Source organism: Schistocerca cancellata, chromosome 7 (assembly GCF_023864275.1).
Source record: "Schistocerca cancellata isolate TAMUIC-IGC-003103 chromosome 7, iqSchCanc2.1, whole genome shotgun sequence".
Lineage (NCBI taxonomy): Eukaryota > Metazoa > Arthropoda > Insecta > Orthoptera > Acrididae > Schistocerca > Schistocerca cancellata.
This window is the reverse complement of record NC_064632.1, coordinates 61,908,254-61,926,824: the sequence shown is the minus strand read 5'-3', so window position 1 is coordinate 61,926,824 and position 18,571 is coordinate 61,908,254. Positions and strand designations below refer to the sequence as shown.

At 45.4% G+C, this 18,571-nt stretch overlaps 1 protein-coding gene across 1 annotated transcript in view; it reads right to left on the bottom strand.

Annotated features, from left to right (window-relative positions):
- The window catches only part of LOC126092168 (cyclin-K), an 88,002-nt gene that overhangs the window by 22,719 nt on the left and 46,712 nt on the right, over positions 1-18,571 (bottom strand). The window contains exons 4-5 of the mRNA XM_049907643.1: positions 14,442-14,547; positions 14,295-14,352 (exon numbers count right to left, since the gene is read on the bottom strand). Of these exons, the coding sequence (XP_049763600.1) occupies positions 14,295-14,352; positions 14,442-14,547 (164 nt within the window). The remainder of the gene's footprint in view (positions 1-14,294; positions 14,353-14,441; positions 14,548-18,571) is intronic.

Below are 18,571 nucleotides of genomic sequence, written 5' to 3'. Positions count from 1 at the left end.
GTGGTTGAGTCCTTTCGAGAGAGAGGCGCAAGGAAGAACGCCATGGGACAGGTGTCACCTTAATTGCACGAAGTTTATTAGACAGGGAGGTAGCCTCCCAAGAGTTGGCCCACGATTGTGCGAAGTGGGATATAATGTGAAGCAGTAAATCCGCCGCAGGAGGGGTTACGGAAAAGGGCGGCAAGTAACTGCTACCCCAGCCAAATGATCAGCAAGCTCATTACCTGGGATACCCGCATGGCCAGGGACCCAAAGGAAGTCAACAAAACAAGCAGCATCCTGAAGATCAGCAAGACTGTCATGGATGGCAAAGACCAAGGGATGGCAGGTAAAACACCAGTCAATAGCCTGAAGGCCACTCATTGAGTCCGTACATAACAAAATGCGATTGAGTTGGGACCGTGTAATAAATGTAAGAGCTTGGGAAATCTCCATCTATTCCACAGTAAACACCCCACATGTAGTTGGCAGGAGATGATTTTCCGTGCCAACAGAGGACTTTAAGGCATATATCACACAATCAACAGATTTAGAACCATTGGTGTAAAAAACAACAGCACCCTGAAAGTCCTATAAAATTCGGCAGAATAAACAATGCAACACCATCGGGGGGAACAGAATGTTTCGGACCTTGGCGGAGATCCATCCGAATCTGGGGCCGAGGAACTACCCAATGAGGGACGTTGGGGAGGGAACGTGGGAGACAAGACAAAGAAGGAAGCTGAAAATCACGGCAAAGAGACGCAAGGCAGAGCCCAATCGGTAAACCCGCCCGAGGGTGGGAATCAGGTGGGCAATGACCTCAGTCTGGGAACAGCATAGAACAGGAAGGATGAGTGGGAGAAGAACGGACAGTGATTGCATAAGAAACCAGAAGATGGGACCGCTGAACAGAAAGGGGGGATCCCAGTTTCAACCAGGAGACTATCAACAGGGCTAGTAGGGAAGGCACCGGTGGCCAAACAGATACCACGATGGTGGACCAGATCAAGGAGGTGCAGTGTGGAAGGAGCAGCCGAACCATAAACTTGACAACCAAAGTCCAAGCGAGACAGCACTAAAGCCCAATAAAGGTGGAGAAGGGTGGAGCAGTCCGCACCCCAAGAGGTGTGGGCAAGGAAGCAAAGGACACTGAGTTTACGGAAACATCCTACTTCAGAAGTCTGATATGAGGCATCCAAGTGAGCCGGTTGTCGAAAACAAGAGCCAGGAAACTAAACTGAGGGATCAGAGGTCATTGTTGTGCATTGGGGTAGAGCTCCAGATCGGGGAGGACCGTAGTACAGCGACATAAGTGGACCACCCACGATTTTCAAGGAGAGAATTGAAACCCGTGTGAGAGGGTCCATGCAGAGGCATGCTGTATAGCTCCTTGGAGCTGCCGCTCTGCAGAGGCCATTGAAGTGGAACTAACCCAACTGCAGAAATCATCCACATACAGAGCAGGGGTGACCAAAGGACCGATGGATGCCACAAGTCCATCTACAGTAATGAGGAAAAGAAGTACACTCAATACGGAACCCTGTGGGATGCCATTCTCCTGGATCCACAGAGAACTAAAAACAGTACCAGTCCCAACCCTCAACGACTAATGGAACAGGAACTAGCAGATAAAAATCGGGATTGGGCCCCAAAGACCCCACTCATGAAGTGTAAGAAACATGTGATGGCACCAAGCAGTGTCATAGGCCTTGCGAAGGTCGAAAAATACTGCAACCACATGGCGGCACTGGGAAAAAGCCTGCCGAAATGTATATTTCAAGCAAAGTAAATGATTGATCGAAGACCGTCCCTCTCGGAAGCCACAGTGTTAAGGGGACATAGATCCCGAGATTCAAGGACCCAATTGAGCCGATGGGCTACCATCTGTTCAAGTAACTTGCAAACAACGTTTGTCAGACTTTTTGGCCGATAGCTTTCGACAAACAGGGGGTTCTTACCAGGCTTAAGGACGGGAACCATTATGCTATCCTTCCATTAAGAAGGGAAGTCACCCTGGAGCCAAATACGGTTAAACACCTGGAGAAGATGTAGTCATTGTGGAGCACTGAGATGTTGAAGCAATTGGTTATGAATGGAGTCTGGGCCAGGGGCCGCATCATGAGAAGACGAAATTACGGAAACAAGTTCCCATTCAGTAAAAGGTTTGTTGTAAGATTCTGACTGACAAGGGGTAACATAAAGCGGAAGCTTTGGCCCACTGTTTCTGGTGAAGGAAAGCAGCCAGATAGAAGGTTGATGCTGATGCTGTTGCAAAATGGGTTGCAAGATGTTCCGTGAGAATCAAAGGGTCTGTGCAAAGACCATCTGGGAGGACAAGGCCCGGAAGGGTAGACTGCCGATGGTAACCTTGGAGAGAGCGAAGTGTAGCCCATAACCGTGACATAGGGGCACCCGTTTGCTCTGTTTGAGCAAGTAACGGGCTTTAGTGTGAAGGCGTTTAAAGATAATAAGATTGACAGCAGATGGGTGCCTCTTAAGGTGTTGCAAAGCTCGACGGCGATCACGGATGGCAACAGCAATGGCCAGACTCCACCATGGGACTTGCTGGCTGTGAAATGGTCCGGATGAGCGTGGGATAGCAAGGCTAGTGGCGCAAACAATCTTATAAGACACTTCACAGAGGACGTCGGGGGGGGGGGGAGGCAATCGCCGGGGGGGAGGCAATCACCGCCGGGGGGGGGGAGGCAATCACCGCTGGGGGGGAGGCAATCACCGCCGGGGGGGGAGGCAATCACCGCCGGGGGGGGGAGGCAATCACCGCCGGGGGGGGAGGCAATCACCGCCGGGGGGGGGGAGGCAATCACCGCCGGGGGGGGGGGAGGCAATCACCGCCGGGGGGGGGGGGAGGCAATCACCGCCGGGGGGGGGAGGCAATCACCGCCGGGGGGGGGAGGCAATCACCGCCGGGGGGGGGAGGCAATCACCGCCGGGGGGGGAGGCAATCACCGCCGGGGGGGGAGGCAATCACCGCCGGGGGGGGGAGGCAATCACCGCCGGGGGGGGGAGGCAATCACCGCCGGGGGGGGGGAGGCAATCACCGGGGGGGGTTGAGGCAATCACCGCCGGGGGGGGAGGCAATCACCGCCGGGGGGGGTTGAGGCAATCACCGGGGGGGGTTGAGGCAATCACCGGGGGGGGTTGAGGCAATCACCGGGGGTGAGGCAATCACCGGGGGGGGAGACAATCACCGGGGGGGGAGACAATCACCGGGGGGGAGACAATCACCGGGGGGGGAGACAATCACCGGGGGGGGGAGACAATCACCGGGGGGGGAGACAATCACCGGGGGGGAGACAATCACCGGGGGGGAGACAATCACCGGGGGGGAGACAATCACCGGGGGGGGGAGACAATCATCGGGGGGAGACAATCACCGGGGGGGGAGACAATCACCGGGGGGGGAGACAATCACCGGGGGGGGGAGACAATCACCGGGGGGGGGAGACAATCACCGGGGGGGAGACAATCACCGGGGGGGGAGACAATCACCGGGGGGGAGACAATCACCGGGGGGGGGAGACAATCACCGGGGGGGGGAGACAATCACCGGGGGGGGGAGACAATCACCGGGGGGGAGACAATCACCGGGGGGGAGACAATCACCGGGGGGGGAGACAATCACCGGGGGGGGGAGACAATCACCGGGAAGTGGTCACTATCGCAAAGGTCGTCGTCGTCTGGGGACCAATGGAATGAAGGGAGGAGGGAGGCAGAAGAAAGAGAAAGATCAATGGCAGAACAGGTACCATGACTGGCACTGAAATGAGTAGGGGAGCCATCATTAAGAAGGCACAAGTCGTGGTCTGCAAGAGACTGGTCTATGAGAAGACCCTGACTAGATAAAAATGCACTGCCCCACAAGGGATGATGAGCATTAAAATCCCCGAGAAGTAGGAAGGGTGGATGAAGTTGCTGAAGAAGGGCAGTTAAGGCAGCAGGTGTACGAGTCCTGTCAGGAGGGTGATAAATATTTGAAACCATGACCTCAGAGTCCAGGTGGACCCTAACAGCAACCACTTCCAATGTAGTTTGAAGAGGAATCCACATGCTAGCAATGTCCATACGGACGAATGTACAAATGCCACGAGAGGACCGCAGGGGGCCGACCCAATTTCGACAGAAAGCACAGAACCCACGGAGGGTCGTGAGTGATCATCAGTAAAATGAGATTCCTGTAGAACCACACAAGCTGCGGAGTAAAATCAAATAAGAGATTTCAACTGCGGAAGGTGACGATAATATCCATTACAATTCCATTGGATAACCACAGAACGATGATTCAAATAGGGGATGAACAGGCTAAAGCCAGTCATGCCACCGGGTTGCCACCGTCCCTGACAAGGAGGGGGCGACATCCATGAACAGCAGGTCAGAGTCAGGTTGTGAAGGTGGGGACGGGACCTCTGGCGACACCAGAGGCTCCTTGTCCCGGGACTTGTGTTTCTTCTTCTTTTCTGTTTGAGATCGAGGAGGGCTGTGCGGCAAAAAGGAGCCAGCTGCAGCAAGATCTGGAACAGAAAGAGATTGGGCGACCTGGGAGTCCACAGACTGTGGTTCTCGTGGTGGTCGTTTGGCAGCAGACCTTTGGCCTGGTAGGTGCCAGGAAGGGGGCTCCCGGAAGGGGTGCCCTTGACCGGCAGACACTGAAGTAGTGGGACACTTCTCCAGCTGGGGAGGGGGAGTGGCACCCGGAGGGAAGGGTGTGGGAGCTACGGGCGGGTGGGGGGGGTAGGAGGAGGAGGAGGAGGGGGGGTTCGGGACTGGGGTAAGGAAGGGGTGAAGATGTAACTAAAGCATAGCTAGACATCATGGACACAGGATGAGGGCGTGCATACTTCTTAGGAGCCTCAGCGTATGTTAGACGATCAAGGGACTTACACTGCTGTATCTTCTTTTCCTTCTTATAAACTGGGCAATCCGGTGAATGTGGTGACTGATTACCATGACAATTAACACACACAAGAGGGGGAACACAGGAACTCCCCTCATGGAATGGACGTCCACAGTCACCACAGAGAGGGGCCTGCGAACAGCTGGAAGACATGTGGCCAAAACGCAAGCACTTAAAACATCTAATAGGTATGGCCTCATGTCACATAGATAAACCATAATCTTGACCTTCTCAGGGAGGGTATCCCCTTCAAAGGTCCGGATAAAGGCACCAGTATCAATGTGATTGCCCTTCGGACCCTTCTGAACACACCGAACAAAGTGAACATCTTGCTGTCCAAGATTGTCCTCAAGTTCCTTATCAGTTTGAAGGATGAGGTCTCCGCGAAAAATTACACCTTGAACCATACTCAAAGACTGGTGGGGAGTAATGGACGCAGGAATTGTGCCAAGATGGTTACAGGCACGAAGGGCCGCAGACTGGGCAACTGAAGCAGTTTTGATCAACTAACCTGACCGCACCTTGCTCTGAGAGTCCACTTCACCAAAGTCTGCCCACAGGTGCCACCCAGCCACAGCAAGGAGAGGGCAAAGGGGAAGGAGCAAGGACAGGAACGGAGGGGAAAGGAAAAGAAATGCAGCCCAGGAAAGAAGCAATGCTGCAAAAGCTTGGGGCCCCATGCTCGCCATGCACGTACTCACGAAAGGAACGTGAGCCCCCTGGGCGGGGCAGGGGGGGGGGGGGGGGGCGTCAGCTTGATCTTGATGCATCCCCCCTTAGAATAGAATGTTTCTGTGACAGATGTTGATAACTTTTAGTGTGCAGATATCAGTCCATGTAGGTGAGTTTATGGTAAACACTATGGCTGAGACATTTTCTTCACGGTGGACAAGGACATCAACAAATGGCAAGGCACCATCTGTCTATCGGTATTGTGAACTTTACATTGTGACGGATACTGTTGTTGTGACCCAAGAATTCTTCAGCTTTTCACTTCCACGAGACCAGACAATGAATTTGTCATCAACCTAACAATAAAAGCAATTAGGCTTTGCAGGAACGATATCCAGGGTGATGTCCTCAAAGTACTCCACAAAAAGGTCGGCTTATAACTGGAGCTAATGAGATCCCAATCGTGATGCCACCCATCTGTTTAAAATAGTCTTCATCACAAAATGATTGACTGAAGTGGCCTTGTAACACTAACCAAAACGGCCTTGCTGTGCTGGTACTGCGAATGGCTGAAAGCAAGGGGAAACTACAGCCGTAATTTTTCCCGAGGACATGCGGCTTGACTGTATGGTTAAATGATGATGGCGTCCTCTTGGGTAAAATATTCCGTAGGTAAATAGTCCCCCATTCAGATCTCCGGGCGGGGACTACTCAGGAGGACATCGTTATCAAGAGAAAGAAAACTGGCGTTCTACGGATCAGAGCATGGAATGTCAGATCCCTTAATAGGGCAGGTAGGTTAGAAAATTTAAAAAGGGAAGTGAATAGGTTAAAATTAGATACAGTGGGAATTAGTGAAGTTCGCTGGCAGGAGGAACAAGACTTTTGTTCAGGCGAATACAGGGTTATAAATACAAAATCAAGTAGGGTTAATGCAGGAGTTGGTTTAATAATGAATAAAAAAAATAGGAGTGCGGGTAAGCTACTACAAACAGCATAGTGAATGCATTATTGTGGCCATGATAGACACAAAGCCCACGCCTACTACAGTAGTGCAAGTTTATATGCCAACTAGCTCTGCAGATGATGAAGAAATTGAAGAAATGTATGATGAAATAAAAGAAATTATTCAGATAGTGAAGGGCAATGAAAATTTAATAGTCATGGGTGACTGGAATTCGGTAGTAGGAAAAGAGGGAGAGCAGGAAACGTAGTAGGTGAATATGAATTGGGGGTAAGAAATGAAAGAGGAAATCGCCTGATAGAATTTTGCACGGAGCACAACTTAATCATAGCTAACACTTGGTTCAAGAATCATGATAGAAGGTTGTATACATGGAAGAAGCCTGGAGATACTGACAGGTTATATAATGGTAAGACAGAGATTTAGGAACCAGGTTTTAAATTGTAAGACATTTCCAGGGGCAGATGTGGACTCTGACCACAATCTATTGGTTATGAACTGTAGATTAAAACTGAAGAAACTGCAAAAAGGTGGGAATTTAAGGAGATGGGACCTGGATAAACTGAAAGAACCAGAGGTTGTAGAGAGTTTCAGGGAGAGCATAAGGGAACAATTGACCAGAATGGGGGAAAGAAATACAGTAGAAGAAGAATGGGTAGGTTGGAGAGATGAAGTAGTGAAGGCAGCAGAGAATCTAGTAGGTAAAAAGACGAGGGCTAGTAGAAATCCTTGGGTAACAGAAGAAATATTGAATTTCATTGATGAAAGGAGAAAATATAAAAATGCAGTAAATGAAGCAGGCAAAAAGGAATACAAACGTATCAAAAGCGAGATCGACAGGAAGTGCAAAATGGCTAAGCAGGGATGGCTAGAGGACAAATGTAAGGATGTAGAGGCTTATCTCACTAGGGGTAAGATAGATACAGCCTACAGGAAAATTAAAGAGACTTTTGGAGATAACAGAACCACTTGCATGAACATCAAGAGCTCAGATGGAAACCCAGTTCTAAGCAAAGAAGGGAAAGCAGAAAGGTGGAAGGAGTATATAGAGGATCTATACAAGGGCAATGTACTTGAGGACAATATTATGGAAATGGAAGAGGATGTAGATGAAGATGAAATGGGAGACATGATACTGCGTGAAGAGTTCGACAGAGCACTGAAAGACCTGAGTCGAAACAAGGCCCCGGGAGTAGACAACATTCCATTAGAACTACTGACGGCCTTGGGAGAGCCAGTCCTGACTAAACTCTACCATCTGGTGAGCAAGATGTACGAGACAGGCGAAATATCCTCAGACTTCAAAAAGAATATAATAATTCCAATCCCAAAGAAAGCAGGTGCTGACAGACGTGAAAATTACCAAACTATCAGTTTAATAAGTCACTGATGCAAAATACTAACGCAAATTCTTTACAGACGAATGGAAAAACTGGTAGAAGCCGACCTCGGGGAAGATCAGTTTGGATTCCGTAGAAATATTGGAACACGTGAGGCAATACTGACCCTACGACTTATCTTAGAAGCTACGTTAAGGAAAGGCAAACCTACGTTTCTAGCATTTGCAGACTTAGAGAAAGCTTTTGACAATGTTGACTGGAATACTCTCTTTCAAATTCTGAAGGTGGCAGGGGTAAAATACAGGGAGCAAAGGGCTATTTACAATTTATACAGAAACCAGATGGCAGTTATAAGAGTCGAGGGACATGAAAGGGAAGCAGTGGTTCGGAAGGGAGTGAGACAGGGTTTTAGCCTATCCCCGATGTTATTCAATCTGTATATTGAGCAAGCAGTGAAGGAAACAAAAGAAAAATTCGGAGTAGGTATTAAAATCCATGGAGAAGAAATAAAAACTTTGAGGTTTGCCGATGACATTGTAATTCTGTCAGAGACAGCAAAGGACTTGGAAGAGCAGTTTAACGGAATGGACAGTGTCTTTAAAGGAGGGTATAAGATGAACATCAACAAAAGCAAAACGAGGATAATGGAATGTAGTCAAATTAAGTTGGGCGATGCTGAAGGAATTAGATTAGGAAATGAGATGCTTAAAGTAGTAAAGGAGTTTTGCTATTTGGGGAGCAAAATAACTGATGATGGTCGAAGTAGAGGGGATATCAAATGTAGACTGGCAATGGCAAGGAAAGCGTTTCTGAAGAAGAGAAATTTGTTAACATCATGTATTGATTTAAGTGTCAGGAAGTCATTTCTGAAAGTATTTGTATGGAGTGTAGCCATGTATGGAAGTGAAACATGGATGATAACTAGTTTGGACAAGAAGAGAATAGAAGCTTTCGAAATGTGGTGCTACAGAAGAATGCTGAAGATTAGATGGGTAGATCACATAACTAATGAGGAGGGGATGAATGGAATTGGGGAGAAGAGGAGTTTGTGGCACAACTTGACTAGAAGAAGGTATCGGTTGGTAGGACTTGTTCTGAGGCATCAAGGGATCACCAATTTAGTATTGGAGGGCAGTGTGGAGGGTAAAAATCGTAGAGGGAGACCAAGAGATGAATACACTAAACAGATTCAGAAGGATGTAGGTTGCAGTAGGTACTGGGAGATGATGAAGCTTGCACAAGATAGAGTAGCATGGAGAGCTCCATCACACTAGTCTCAGGACTGAAGACCACCACCACCACCACCACCACCACCACCAACAACAACAACAAAAAGAAAAAAACTGAGAATATCAGTGTTATTAAATAAATCCCTAGCAGGGTCGTCAAATAACTGGAAGAGCAGATCTACACAATCTTTGATGGGAATGCATGTGAACATTGACAGCACATCAAAGCTGACCATATCATCTCCTTTTCCAAGATGCAAGCAAAATAATTCAACTGATGAAGTCAGCCGTATTCTTGATGTGGTACACACAGTGACCAACGTGCAGAGTAAGGAGACTGGCCAGATGTACTGGAAGTCTAAGTTGGCGATCCAGTGGTGCTCACACTGGAAAGTAGAAGTGTGGTGTTCTTGCAAACTTTTAGAAGGTCATACAGTGTATGTGGTCGAGGATCCTGAGGGAAAAGACTTTTAATGACATTTTTATAGTGAAATACTCTTGGGAATCTCCGATCTCTTTCACATTATTTTGTATGTTGTGTCCCTTGATAATTTTTGATGTGTCACCTCCTCCAGTATCAACCGAAGCTTTGTGTCATAGTTGACTTGTTCCATGATTATGGCTGCATGCCCCTTGTCAGCACTCAGGGCTACGAGGAGAGGAAGCTCGAGAGAATTTTTTTGGTACATATCACTGGGAAACCATGCATCCGTATGTCATTCAAATTTGCCTTCTGAATGAGAAACTTACGGCATAATTTTTCCTTATACACAAAATGCAGACTGTGTTACTCCTAGCAGTATTCAGTTGCACAGCTATGGTATGCTAGTCTCTTGCATATCCAAGCCTGTAGAGCACTTTATGCCAATTGAAAATTTTACACATAGGCCTAGACCTTCCCGGCACCTTGGCATAAAATACGAAACCCAGCAAAAAAAAAAAAAAGAAGAGAGAGAGAGGAAAGATCTTTGATGTGCAGCAACATGTAAGCTGTATACCTTCCTATTAGGAAATTATAAATTTGAATTCCACCAAAAACTACATGTTAGTTTCCAAAGCATTGAAATTGAGATTGCTTTTGTAAGCCAATCATAGCACATCTCGCATGATCTCACCAGCCATTGACAGCAGATGTTCAAAGCATAGAACATGTGATGTAGTCAGCCAAATACGACAAGTTAATGCTTTAAAGTAATATATATACTGCAGCTATAAGAAAAGCTAAGCTTTCACATACAATATTGATCTCTAAGATTAATAAGCTACTAGAAAAGCTAAGCTTTCACATGTAATATTGGTCTTTTTTGCGTGTGTTACACTTTAAGATACATTTAACAAATGTGGCAGTAAAATTTGAAATAATGGCAAATTTCTGGTCTTCTGGGCTTGAAATTATTCTAAGTGGCTGGTTATCAAAGTGTTAAATTTTAAACAAAAGTCAAATGCTTTGTGATTTAAGAAAAAATCACACACTCTCACAGGTTACATAATTCATCTTGTATAAAAGGAAATTTACTTCGAAAGTACCACTTTTCAAACCATCATTCATAATATTTTCTCGAGACCTGTTAGAAATAGGTTCATTTCAGCAGTTGCCAGAAAGCACCAGGAAACAGGCATTAATGTGCATGTGTAGTTACGATAGCATAGGAAGCCTGTATGTTCATACGTATAAAGCATTAAAAGATCTTACATTACATGATAAAAGAAACATCAGAGGATACTCCTAAGAGCATCAGAATTTCATAAACCATACTGAAATGCATAATTTGGCTTGACGTGCACATTCATATGTCCAGATTCACAATGCAGTAGGCCCCAATGTGATATTAAGCTTTAATTCCGTAAATTATCTGGGAGTAGGCATTAGGAGTGATTTAAAATGGAATGATCATATAAAGTTGATCATCAGTAAAGCAGATGCCAGACAGATTCATTGAAAGAGTCCTAAGAAAATGCAATCCGAAAACAAAGGAAGTAGGTTACAGTAAAATTGTTCGCCCACTGCTTGAATATTGCTCACCAGTGTGGGGTCCGTACCAGATAGGGTTGATGGAGGAGATAGAGAAGATCCAATGGAGAGCAGCGCGCTTTGTTAAAGGATCATTTGGTAATAGCGAAAGCATTATGGAGATGCTCAGTAGCTCGGTACAGGCTTTTGTTGAAGTTTCGAGAACATACCTTCACCGAGGAGTCTAGCAGTATATTGCTCCCTCCTACGCATACCTCGCGAAGAGACCATGAGGATAATATCAGAGAGATTAGAACCCACACAGAGGCATACCGACAATCCTTCTTTCCACGAATACGAGACTGGAATAGAAGGGAGAACCGATAGAGGTACTCAAGGTACCCTCCGCCACACACCGCCCGGTGGCTTGTGGAGTATGGATGTAGATGTAGATTTTTGGGACGTACATTTTCTTGGCGTACCAGTACTCTTATCATCTTATGTTTGGTTCTTTATTATGGCATAATGTTATGTGTGCCAGAAGATGAAAACATGCACTTAAAATTCAGTGAACGGTTGGAACTAGCCTATACTGTGGAATGAAACACTTCGTTTCAAATAAATTAACTACCTCAGTGGAAAAGATTAATTAAAGCCAAATTTCTTTAACAAACTGACAAAAATAGCTTCAGTGTTCTGTAAGGTGATTAATGCTTGTCTACCAAAAACTTGGAAATAAAATAAAATCAGAAAACAAACTAATTATATATTTCAGCCTTCCGTAATTATGTGAATGTATTTTAATTCACTTGATAACTCCTGGCCACAGAAATTGGTTTTGTTTTCATCTGACAGAGCTGTAAATGAAGAGGAAACAGCAAAATCACTAAACGTAAACAGGGGACCCCCTCCCCACAACAACTCAAATGCTCTGTGCATGCGTGAATCTGGCTGCTTGGGTGTCCCATAAAAATTTTTCCGTTTAGCATCTGGTTTCATGTAGCCAGAAGTGGGAGAAGGTGCTGCTCATATGCGACTGACTGCACATGTGCCTGAGCCCTCTGGCAACTGCTCAAACTAATCTAATGTAAACAGTTGTGATGTCACGCTCATCGAAAGCAGTTCGCTGTTACTAAGTATTGCATAATCTTCGTGCTACGGCCTTTGATACATTTTGCTGTTGGCAGACGCCTTTGTGTACACGGTATTTTGTTGTTTTAAAAGGCGCATTTCCTTCACAATTAATATTTTTGTTATTTTTTCTTTTTTTTGTTTATGTTTTATTGCTTCAGTAGTATTCTGCAGTAGTGGGATGCAGTATTTTTTTTTAAGGAAATCAGTTATTACCAGTAAAAATTACAAAAATGTAACTGAAAACAATGAAAAATTCTCGGGATCCCAAAAAAGTCTCTGGTTATTATTGGTTTTCTCCCAGCAGAAAAAATTCCCGGATTTTTCCTGGATTTCCCGGGGCACGTACACACTGTAATATACAGAAAATCCAGGCAGGAATAACAACAATGTTATGTGAAGGATACAATGCTACTCACCGTGGACAGAAATTGATTCACAACTTGACTAACCTTCCAATGTAGAATGTTAGCTTGTTAGCTGAGTTACAGTAATCATGACTACTTTTGTACAGGCCATTGCTGTAAATCCCTTTAATGCATTGAATGATTCTTTCCTTACACCACAGTTAACATTAGAGTTAAGCTATTGGCCATTAACATTGTTAACAACAGGAGAAAAAAAAAACTTACTGAATACCACAAGTAGGAGTAACACCATCTATATTTTGTGTATAAGGAAAAATTATGCAGCAAATTTCTCATTCAGAAGGCAAATTTGAATGACATACGAATGCGTGCTTTTGCAGTGATATGTACGGAAATAATTCTCGAGTTTCCTCTCCTTGTAGTCCTGTCAGCTGACAAGGCCACTGCAGCCATAATTATAGAATAAGCCAACTATGACACAAAGTTTCAGTTTAAGCTGCAGGCAGAGACACATCAAAAGTTACAAAGGAACCCTGCACACAGAATAATGAGGATGATGTCGGAGATTCTCAAGAGGTCTTCACAGGAAGAGAATGTTATTAAAAGTCTTCTCCCTCGGGCTCCTCTACCATCAGCATTGCACGGCCTTCCAGTTTTACAAGAACAGCACACCTGTATGTCCCATCGTGAGCAATACTGGATTGCTAACTTACAGACATGCAAAACATCTGGCCAGCCTCCTTACTCCACAAATTGGTCACTGTGCACCACATCAAGAATACGGCTGACTTCATTAATCGAATTAAATGAATGCGTCTTGGAAAAGGAGATATTATGGCCAGCTTTGATGTGGCATCATTATTCGCGCACATTCCCATCAAAGATTCTATAGCTCTGCTCTCCCTTTTATTTGATGACACTTTTGGGGATTTATTTAAGCACACACTGATATAATTTGTGTGTGATGGAGAATATTTTAACTAGAGAGATGGCATTGCGATTGGGATACGAGCCTCCTCTGGATCCTCCGATTTACATGTTTTTGGAAATACAGCTTGCAAAATCTGACTGTCGTTTCAGCTGTTTTCCTTCAATACTTTCTGCAAGTGGCTCAATTCCTTTGGCAGTTTTTCAGTGTCTGAGACAGCTTCCACTCAATGCAGAATGACAAAACTGCTATACATTTAAGATAGCAGTGTTGTCATTGTGTCTGTCCAAGACTAACATCTCCTCTATATAGTGAGTAGTAATCTACCCTTTTCACAATACTGTTGTAATACATATACCGTATTCTTTCCACAGCATTTCTTGGAGTCTTAGTGAGGCATAAATTTGGTCTGGAATGAAAGTTACCAAACATTATCAAAATTGAGTATATTAGAATCTGTCAGTCTGCAGCTAGCGGTCTAGCAGTTAGCATTGCTGCCTTTAGATCATAGGGTTCCGAGTGCAATTCCAGGCCAAGTTTTAGATTTTCTTTCTCAGAGACTGTGTTTGTTTTACATACCATTTCATCTCTTCGTCACAAAGATGCAACAATTGCCACAGTTCTGTCAAATAGATTGGAACCAGATGTTTAACATCTCCAAAGCTACCTCCCCGGTCAATAATGTCATATGATTATTTCTAAGTCCATTACAATCTGACAATTCCTATATTACATAGTTTCTGCACAACAGAGAAAATGGGTCATAATTAAAACCTTAAATTTACGTAATTATTGAATACCACAGAAATCAGTTTACCTATCATTCACAAAAGTCCATGCCATCTGGACCATCTTCTGTAATTTGCTTTTGTCTCCTGCAAAAGAAACATCTCACTGTAAATTCATGAAAATGTTGCAACAGAATACTGAACTTTTAATTTATAAAGGATGTTCAAAACCTCACCTTTAAGACATTTAGCATACTTCAGCAGGTAGCTATAAGGATGTTCAACTTGTAAATCAAATTTGATCGTCTGGAGCAATATTCTCTCAAGCGTCATGACTTCTTCCTGTAAAGTAAGGAGACTGACGCACTTTTAAACTTTAATAGCTTGTAAATTAGAGTATCTATAATAATGAAATGGATTATTACATAAAAAGGTCTCGGTCTCTCTCTCTCTCTCTCTCTCTCTCTCTCTCTCTCTCTCTCTCTCTCTCTCATATGGTGATTTTTTCTACCATGTCCAAACTCTGGGGACTGATTGATGAGAGGATATAGAATAAAAAAAAGGTCTGATGAACTTAGCCCAAAAATGCATAGTTCCCATGCTAGAGACCATTTATTCAGTCATACTTTGTAACAGAGACTGCAGTCTAATATGCAGTGTACCCTGCACTCCTGGAGCTCCTGCTGGAGCTTGGTACTGTTCCTCATGCATCATGCCCTAGCTCCCTTTCCTGCCATAGTAACTGGTAATACTGTGTTTGACTCACTTCTCTTGCTGACTTACCTTGTAGTGGATGCGGTACAGCATTGTACACAATGGGTCTCTATTCGAACTGAGAGCTTGCCAGCATGGTGTTTACTTACGGAAAGACAAATGGCAATGGCCAGTGGGCAGTAAGGTTGTATCAGGAGACCTATCCTTTCCAAAAACAACCACAGACAGCAACAATGTTTTGCCATTTGTCTGAAACAGGGTAACTCAGGAAACAGGAAAGGGTAACTCCGGAAACAGGAATAAGGAGACTGACGCACTTTTAAACTTTAATAGCTTGTAAATTAGAGTATCTATAATAATGAAATGGATTATTACATAAAAAGGTCTCGGTCTCTCTCTCTCTCTCTCTCTCTCTCATATGGTGATTTTTTCTACCATGTCCAAACTCTGGGGACTGATTGATGAGAGGATATAGAATAAAAAAAAGGTCTGATGAACTTAGCCCAAAAATGCATAGTTCCCATGCTAGAGACCATTTATTCAGTCATACTTTGTAACAGAGACTGCAGTCTAATATGCAGTGTACCCTGCACTCCTGGAGCTCCTGCTGGAGCTTGGTACTGTTCCTCATGCATCATGCCCTAGCTCCCTTTCCTGCCATAGTAACTGGTAATACTGTGTTTGACTCACTTCTCTTGCTGACTTACCTTGTAGTGGATGCGGTACAGCATTGTACACAATGGGTCTCTATTCGAACTGAGAGCTTGCCAGCATGGTGTTTACTTACGGAAAGACAAATGGCAATGGCCAGTGGGCAGTAAGGTTGTATCAGGAGACCTATCCTTTCCAAAAACAACCACAGACAGCAACAATGTTTTGCCATTTGTCTGAAACAGGGTAACTCAGGAAACAGGAAAGGGTAACTCCGGAAACAGGAAATCACAAAGGACCTACCCGAAATGTTTGGACACCAGACTTCAAAGAAAATGTGATTAACTCAGTGGAAAGCAACCACCGTGTCAGTACCAGGCAGTTGGCCCACCAGTACAAGGTAAGCCAGACAACTGTGTGGAACATTCTGACAATTGTTACTACCCTTAACACTTACAGTGTGTGTGTGTGCAGGGAATACTAGTGACAAACTTTCCACATTGGGAGGAATTTTGTCACTGGCTTCTTCACAGGATTCACGTCATCCATCCTATTCACAGATAAGGCCATCTTTACATGGAGTGGTATCTTCAACAAATTCCGTAACAGTCATCTATGAGAAGTATGCAGAACACCCATGATATGGTGGCAGCAAATTATCAGCATCAGTGCAGCTGTAATGTATGGGCTGGATTACTCGTGACCATATTTTGGGACCAGTCTTCCTTCCACATCACCTAACAGGCCAGAACTACTGGCGTTTCTTGTGGGTGACTTTTCCTGCCCTGCTGGAAGACGTGCCACTTATGTTTCAAAGGGTTATGTGGATGCTACACAATAGTGCTCCAGCCCACTTTGCCATTAATGTATGAATGTGTCTCAATCGTGTCTTCCCTGGTCAAGTTCATTAGACTTTTTTTGTTCCGCATCCTCTCATCGATCAATCACCAGAGTTTGTACATAGTGGAAAAAAATCACATATATATATATATCTAAAAACAAAGATGATGTGACTTACCAAACAAAAGTGATGGCAGGTTGATAGGCGCACAAACATACACACAAAATTCAAGCTTTCGCAACCAACGGTTGCTTCATCAGGAAAGAGGGAAAGACGAAAGGATATGGGTTTTAAGGGAGAGGGTAAGGAGTCATTCCAATCCCGGGAGCGGTAAGACTTACCTTAGGGGGAAAAAGCGCGCGCGCGCGCGCGCACACACACACACACACACACACACACACACACACACACACACACACACACACACACACACACACATCCATCCATCCATCCATCCATCTGCACACACACAGACACAGGCAGACATTTGTAAAGGCAAAGAGTTTGGGCAGAGATGTTAGTCGAGGCAGAAGTACAGAGGCAAAGATGTTGTTGAATGACAGGTGAGGTATGAGTGGCGGCAACTTGAAATTAGCGGAGATTGAGGCCTGGCGGGTAACGAGAAGAGAGGATATACTGAAGGGCAAGTTCCCATCTCCGGAGTTCTGACAGGTTGGTGTTAGTGGGAAGTATCCAGATAACCTGGACGGTGTAACACTGTGCCAAGATGTGCTGGCCGTGCACCAAGGCATGTTTAGCCACAGGGTGATCCTCATTACCAACAAACACTGTCTGCCTGTGTCCATTCATGCGAATGGACAGTTTGTTGCTGGTCATTCCCACATAGAAAGCGTGACAGTGTAGGGAGGTCAGTTGGTAAATCACGTGGGTGCTTTCACACGTGGCTCTGCCTTTGATCGTGTACACCTTCCGGGTTACAGGACTGGAGTAGGTGGTGGTGGGAGGGTGCATGGGACAAGTTTTACACTGGGGGCGGTGGTTACAAGGTTAGGAGCCAGAGGGTAGGGAAGGTGGTTTGGGGATTTCATAGGGATGAACTAAAAGGTTACGAAGGTTAGGTGGACGGCAGAAAGACACTCTAGGTGGAGTGGGGAGGATTTCATGAAGGATGGATCTCATTTCAGGGCAGGATTTGAGGAAGTCATATCCCTGCTGGAGAGCCACATTCAGAGTGATCCAGTCCCGGAAAGTATCTTGTCACAAGTGGGGCACTTTTGGCATTCTTCTGTGGGAGGGGATGAGAAAGCGGCTCTGGTTATTTGCTTCTGCACCAGGTCGGGAGGGTAGTTGCGGGATGAGAAAGCTGTTTTCAGGTTGTTGGTGTAATGGTTCAGGGATTCCGGACTGGAGCAGATTCGTTTGCCAAGAAGACCTAGGCTGTAGGGAAGGGGCCATTTGATGTGGAATGGGTGGCAGCTGTCATAATGTTGGTACTGTTGCTTGTTGGTGGGTTTGATGTGGACAGGCGTGTGAAGCTGGCCATTGGACACATGGAGGTCAACGTCAAGGGAAGTGGCATGGGATTTGGAGTAGGACCAGGTGAATGTCATGGAGCCAAAGGAGTTGAGGTTGGAGAGGAAATTCTGGAGTTCTTCTTCACTGTGAGTCCAGATCATGAAGATGTCATCAATAAATCTGTACCAAACTTTGGGTTGGCAGGCCTGGGTAACCACGAAGGCTTCCTCTAAGCAACCCATAAATAGGTTGGCGTACGAGGGGGCCATCCTGGTACCCATGGCTGTTGCCTTTAATTGTTGGTATGTCTGGCCTTCGAAAGTGAAGAAGTTGTGGGTCAGGATGAAGCTGGGTAAGGTAATGAGGAAAGAGGTTTTAGGTAGGGTGGCAGGTGATCGGCGTGAAAGGAAGTGCTCCATCGCAGTGAGGCCCTGGATGTGCGGAATATTTGTGTATAAGGAAGTGGCATCAATGGTTACAAGGATGGTCTCCAGGGGTAACAGATTGGGTAAGGATTCCAGGCGTTTGAGAAAGTGGTTGGTGTCTTTGATGAAGGATGGGAGACTGCATGTAATGGGTTGAAGGTGTTGATCTACGTAGGCAGAGATGCGTTCTGTGGGGGCTTGGTAACCAGCTACGATGGGGCGGCCGGGATGATTGGGTTTGTGAATTTTAGGTAGAAGG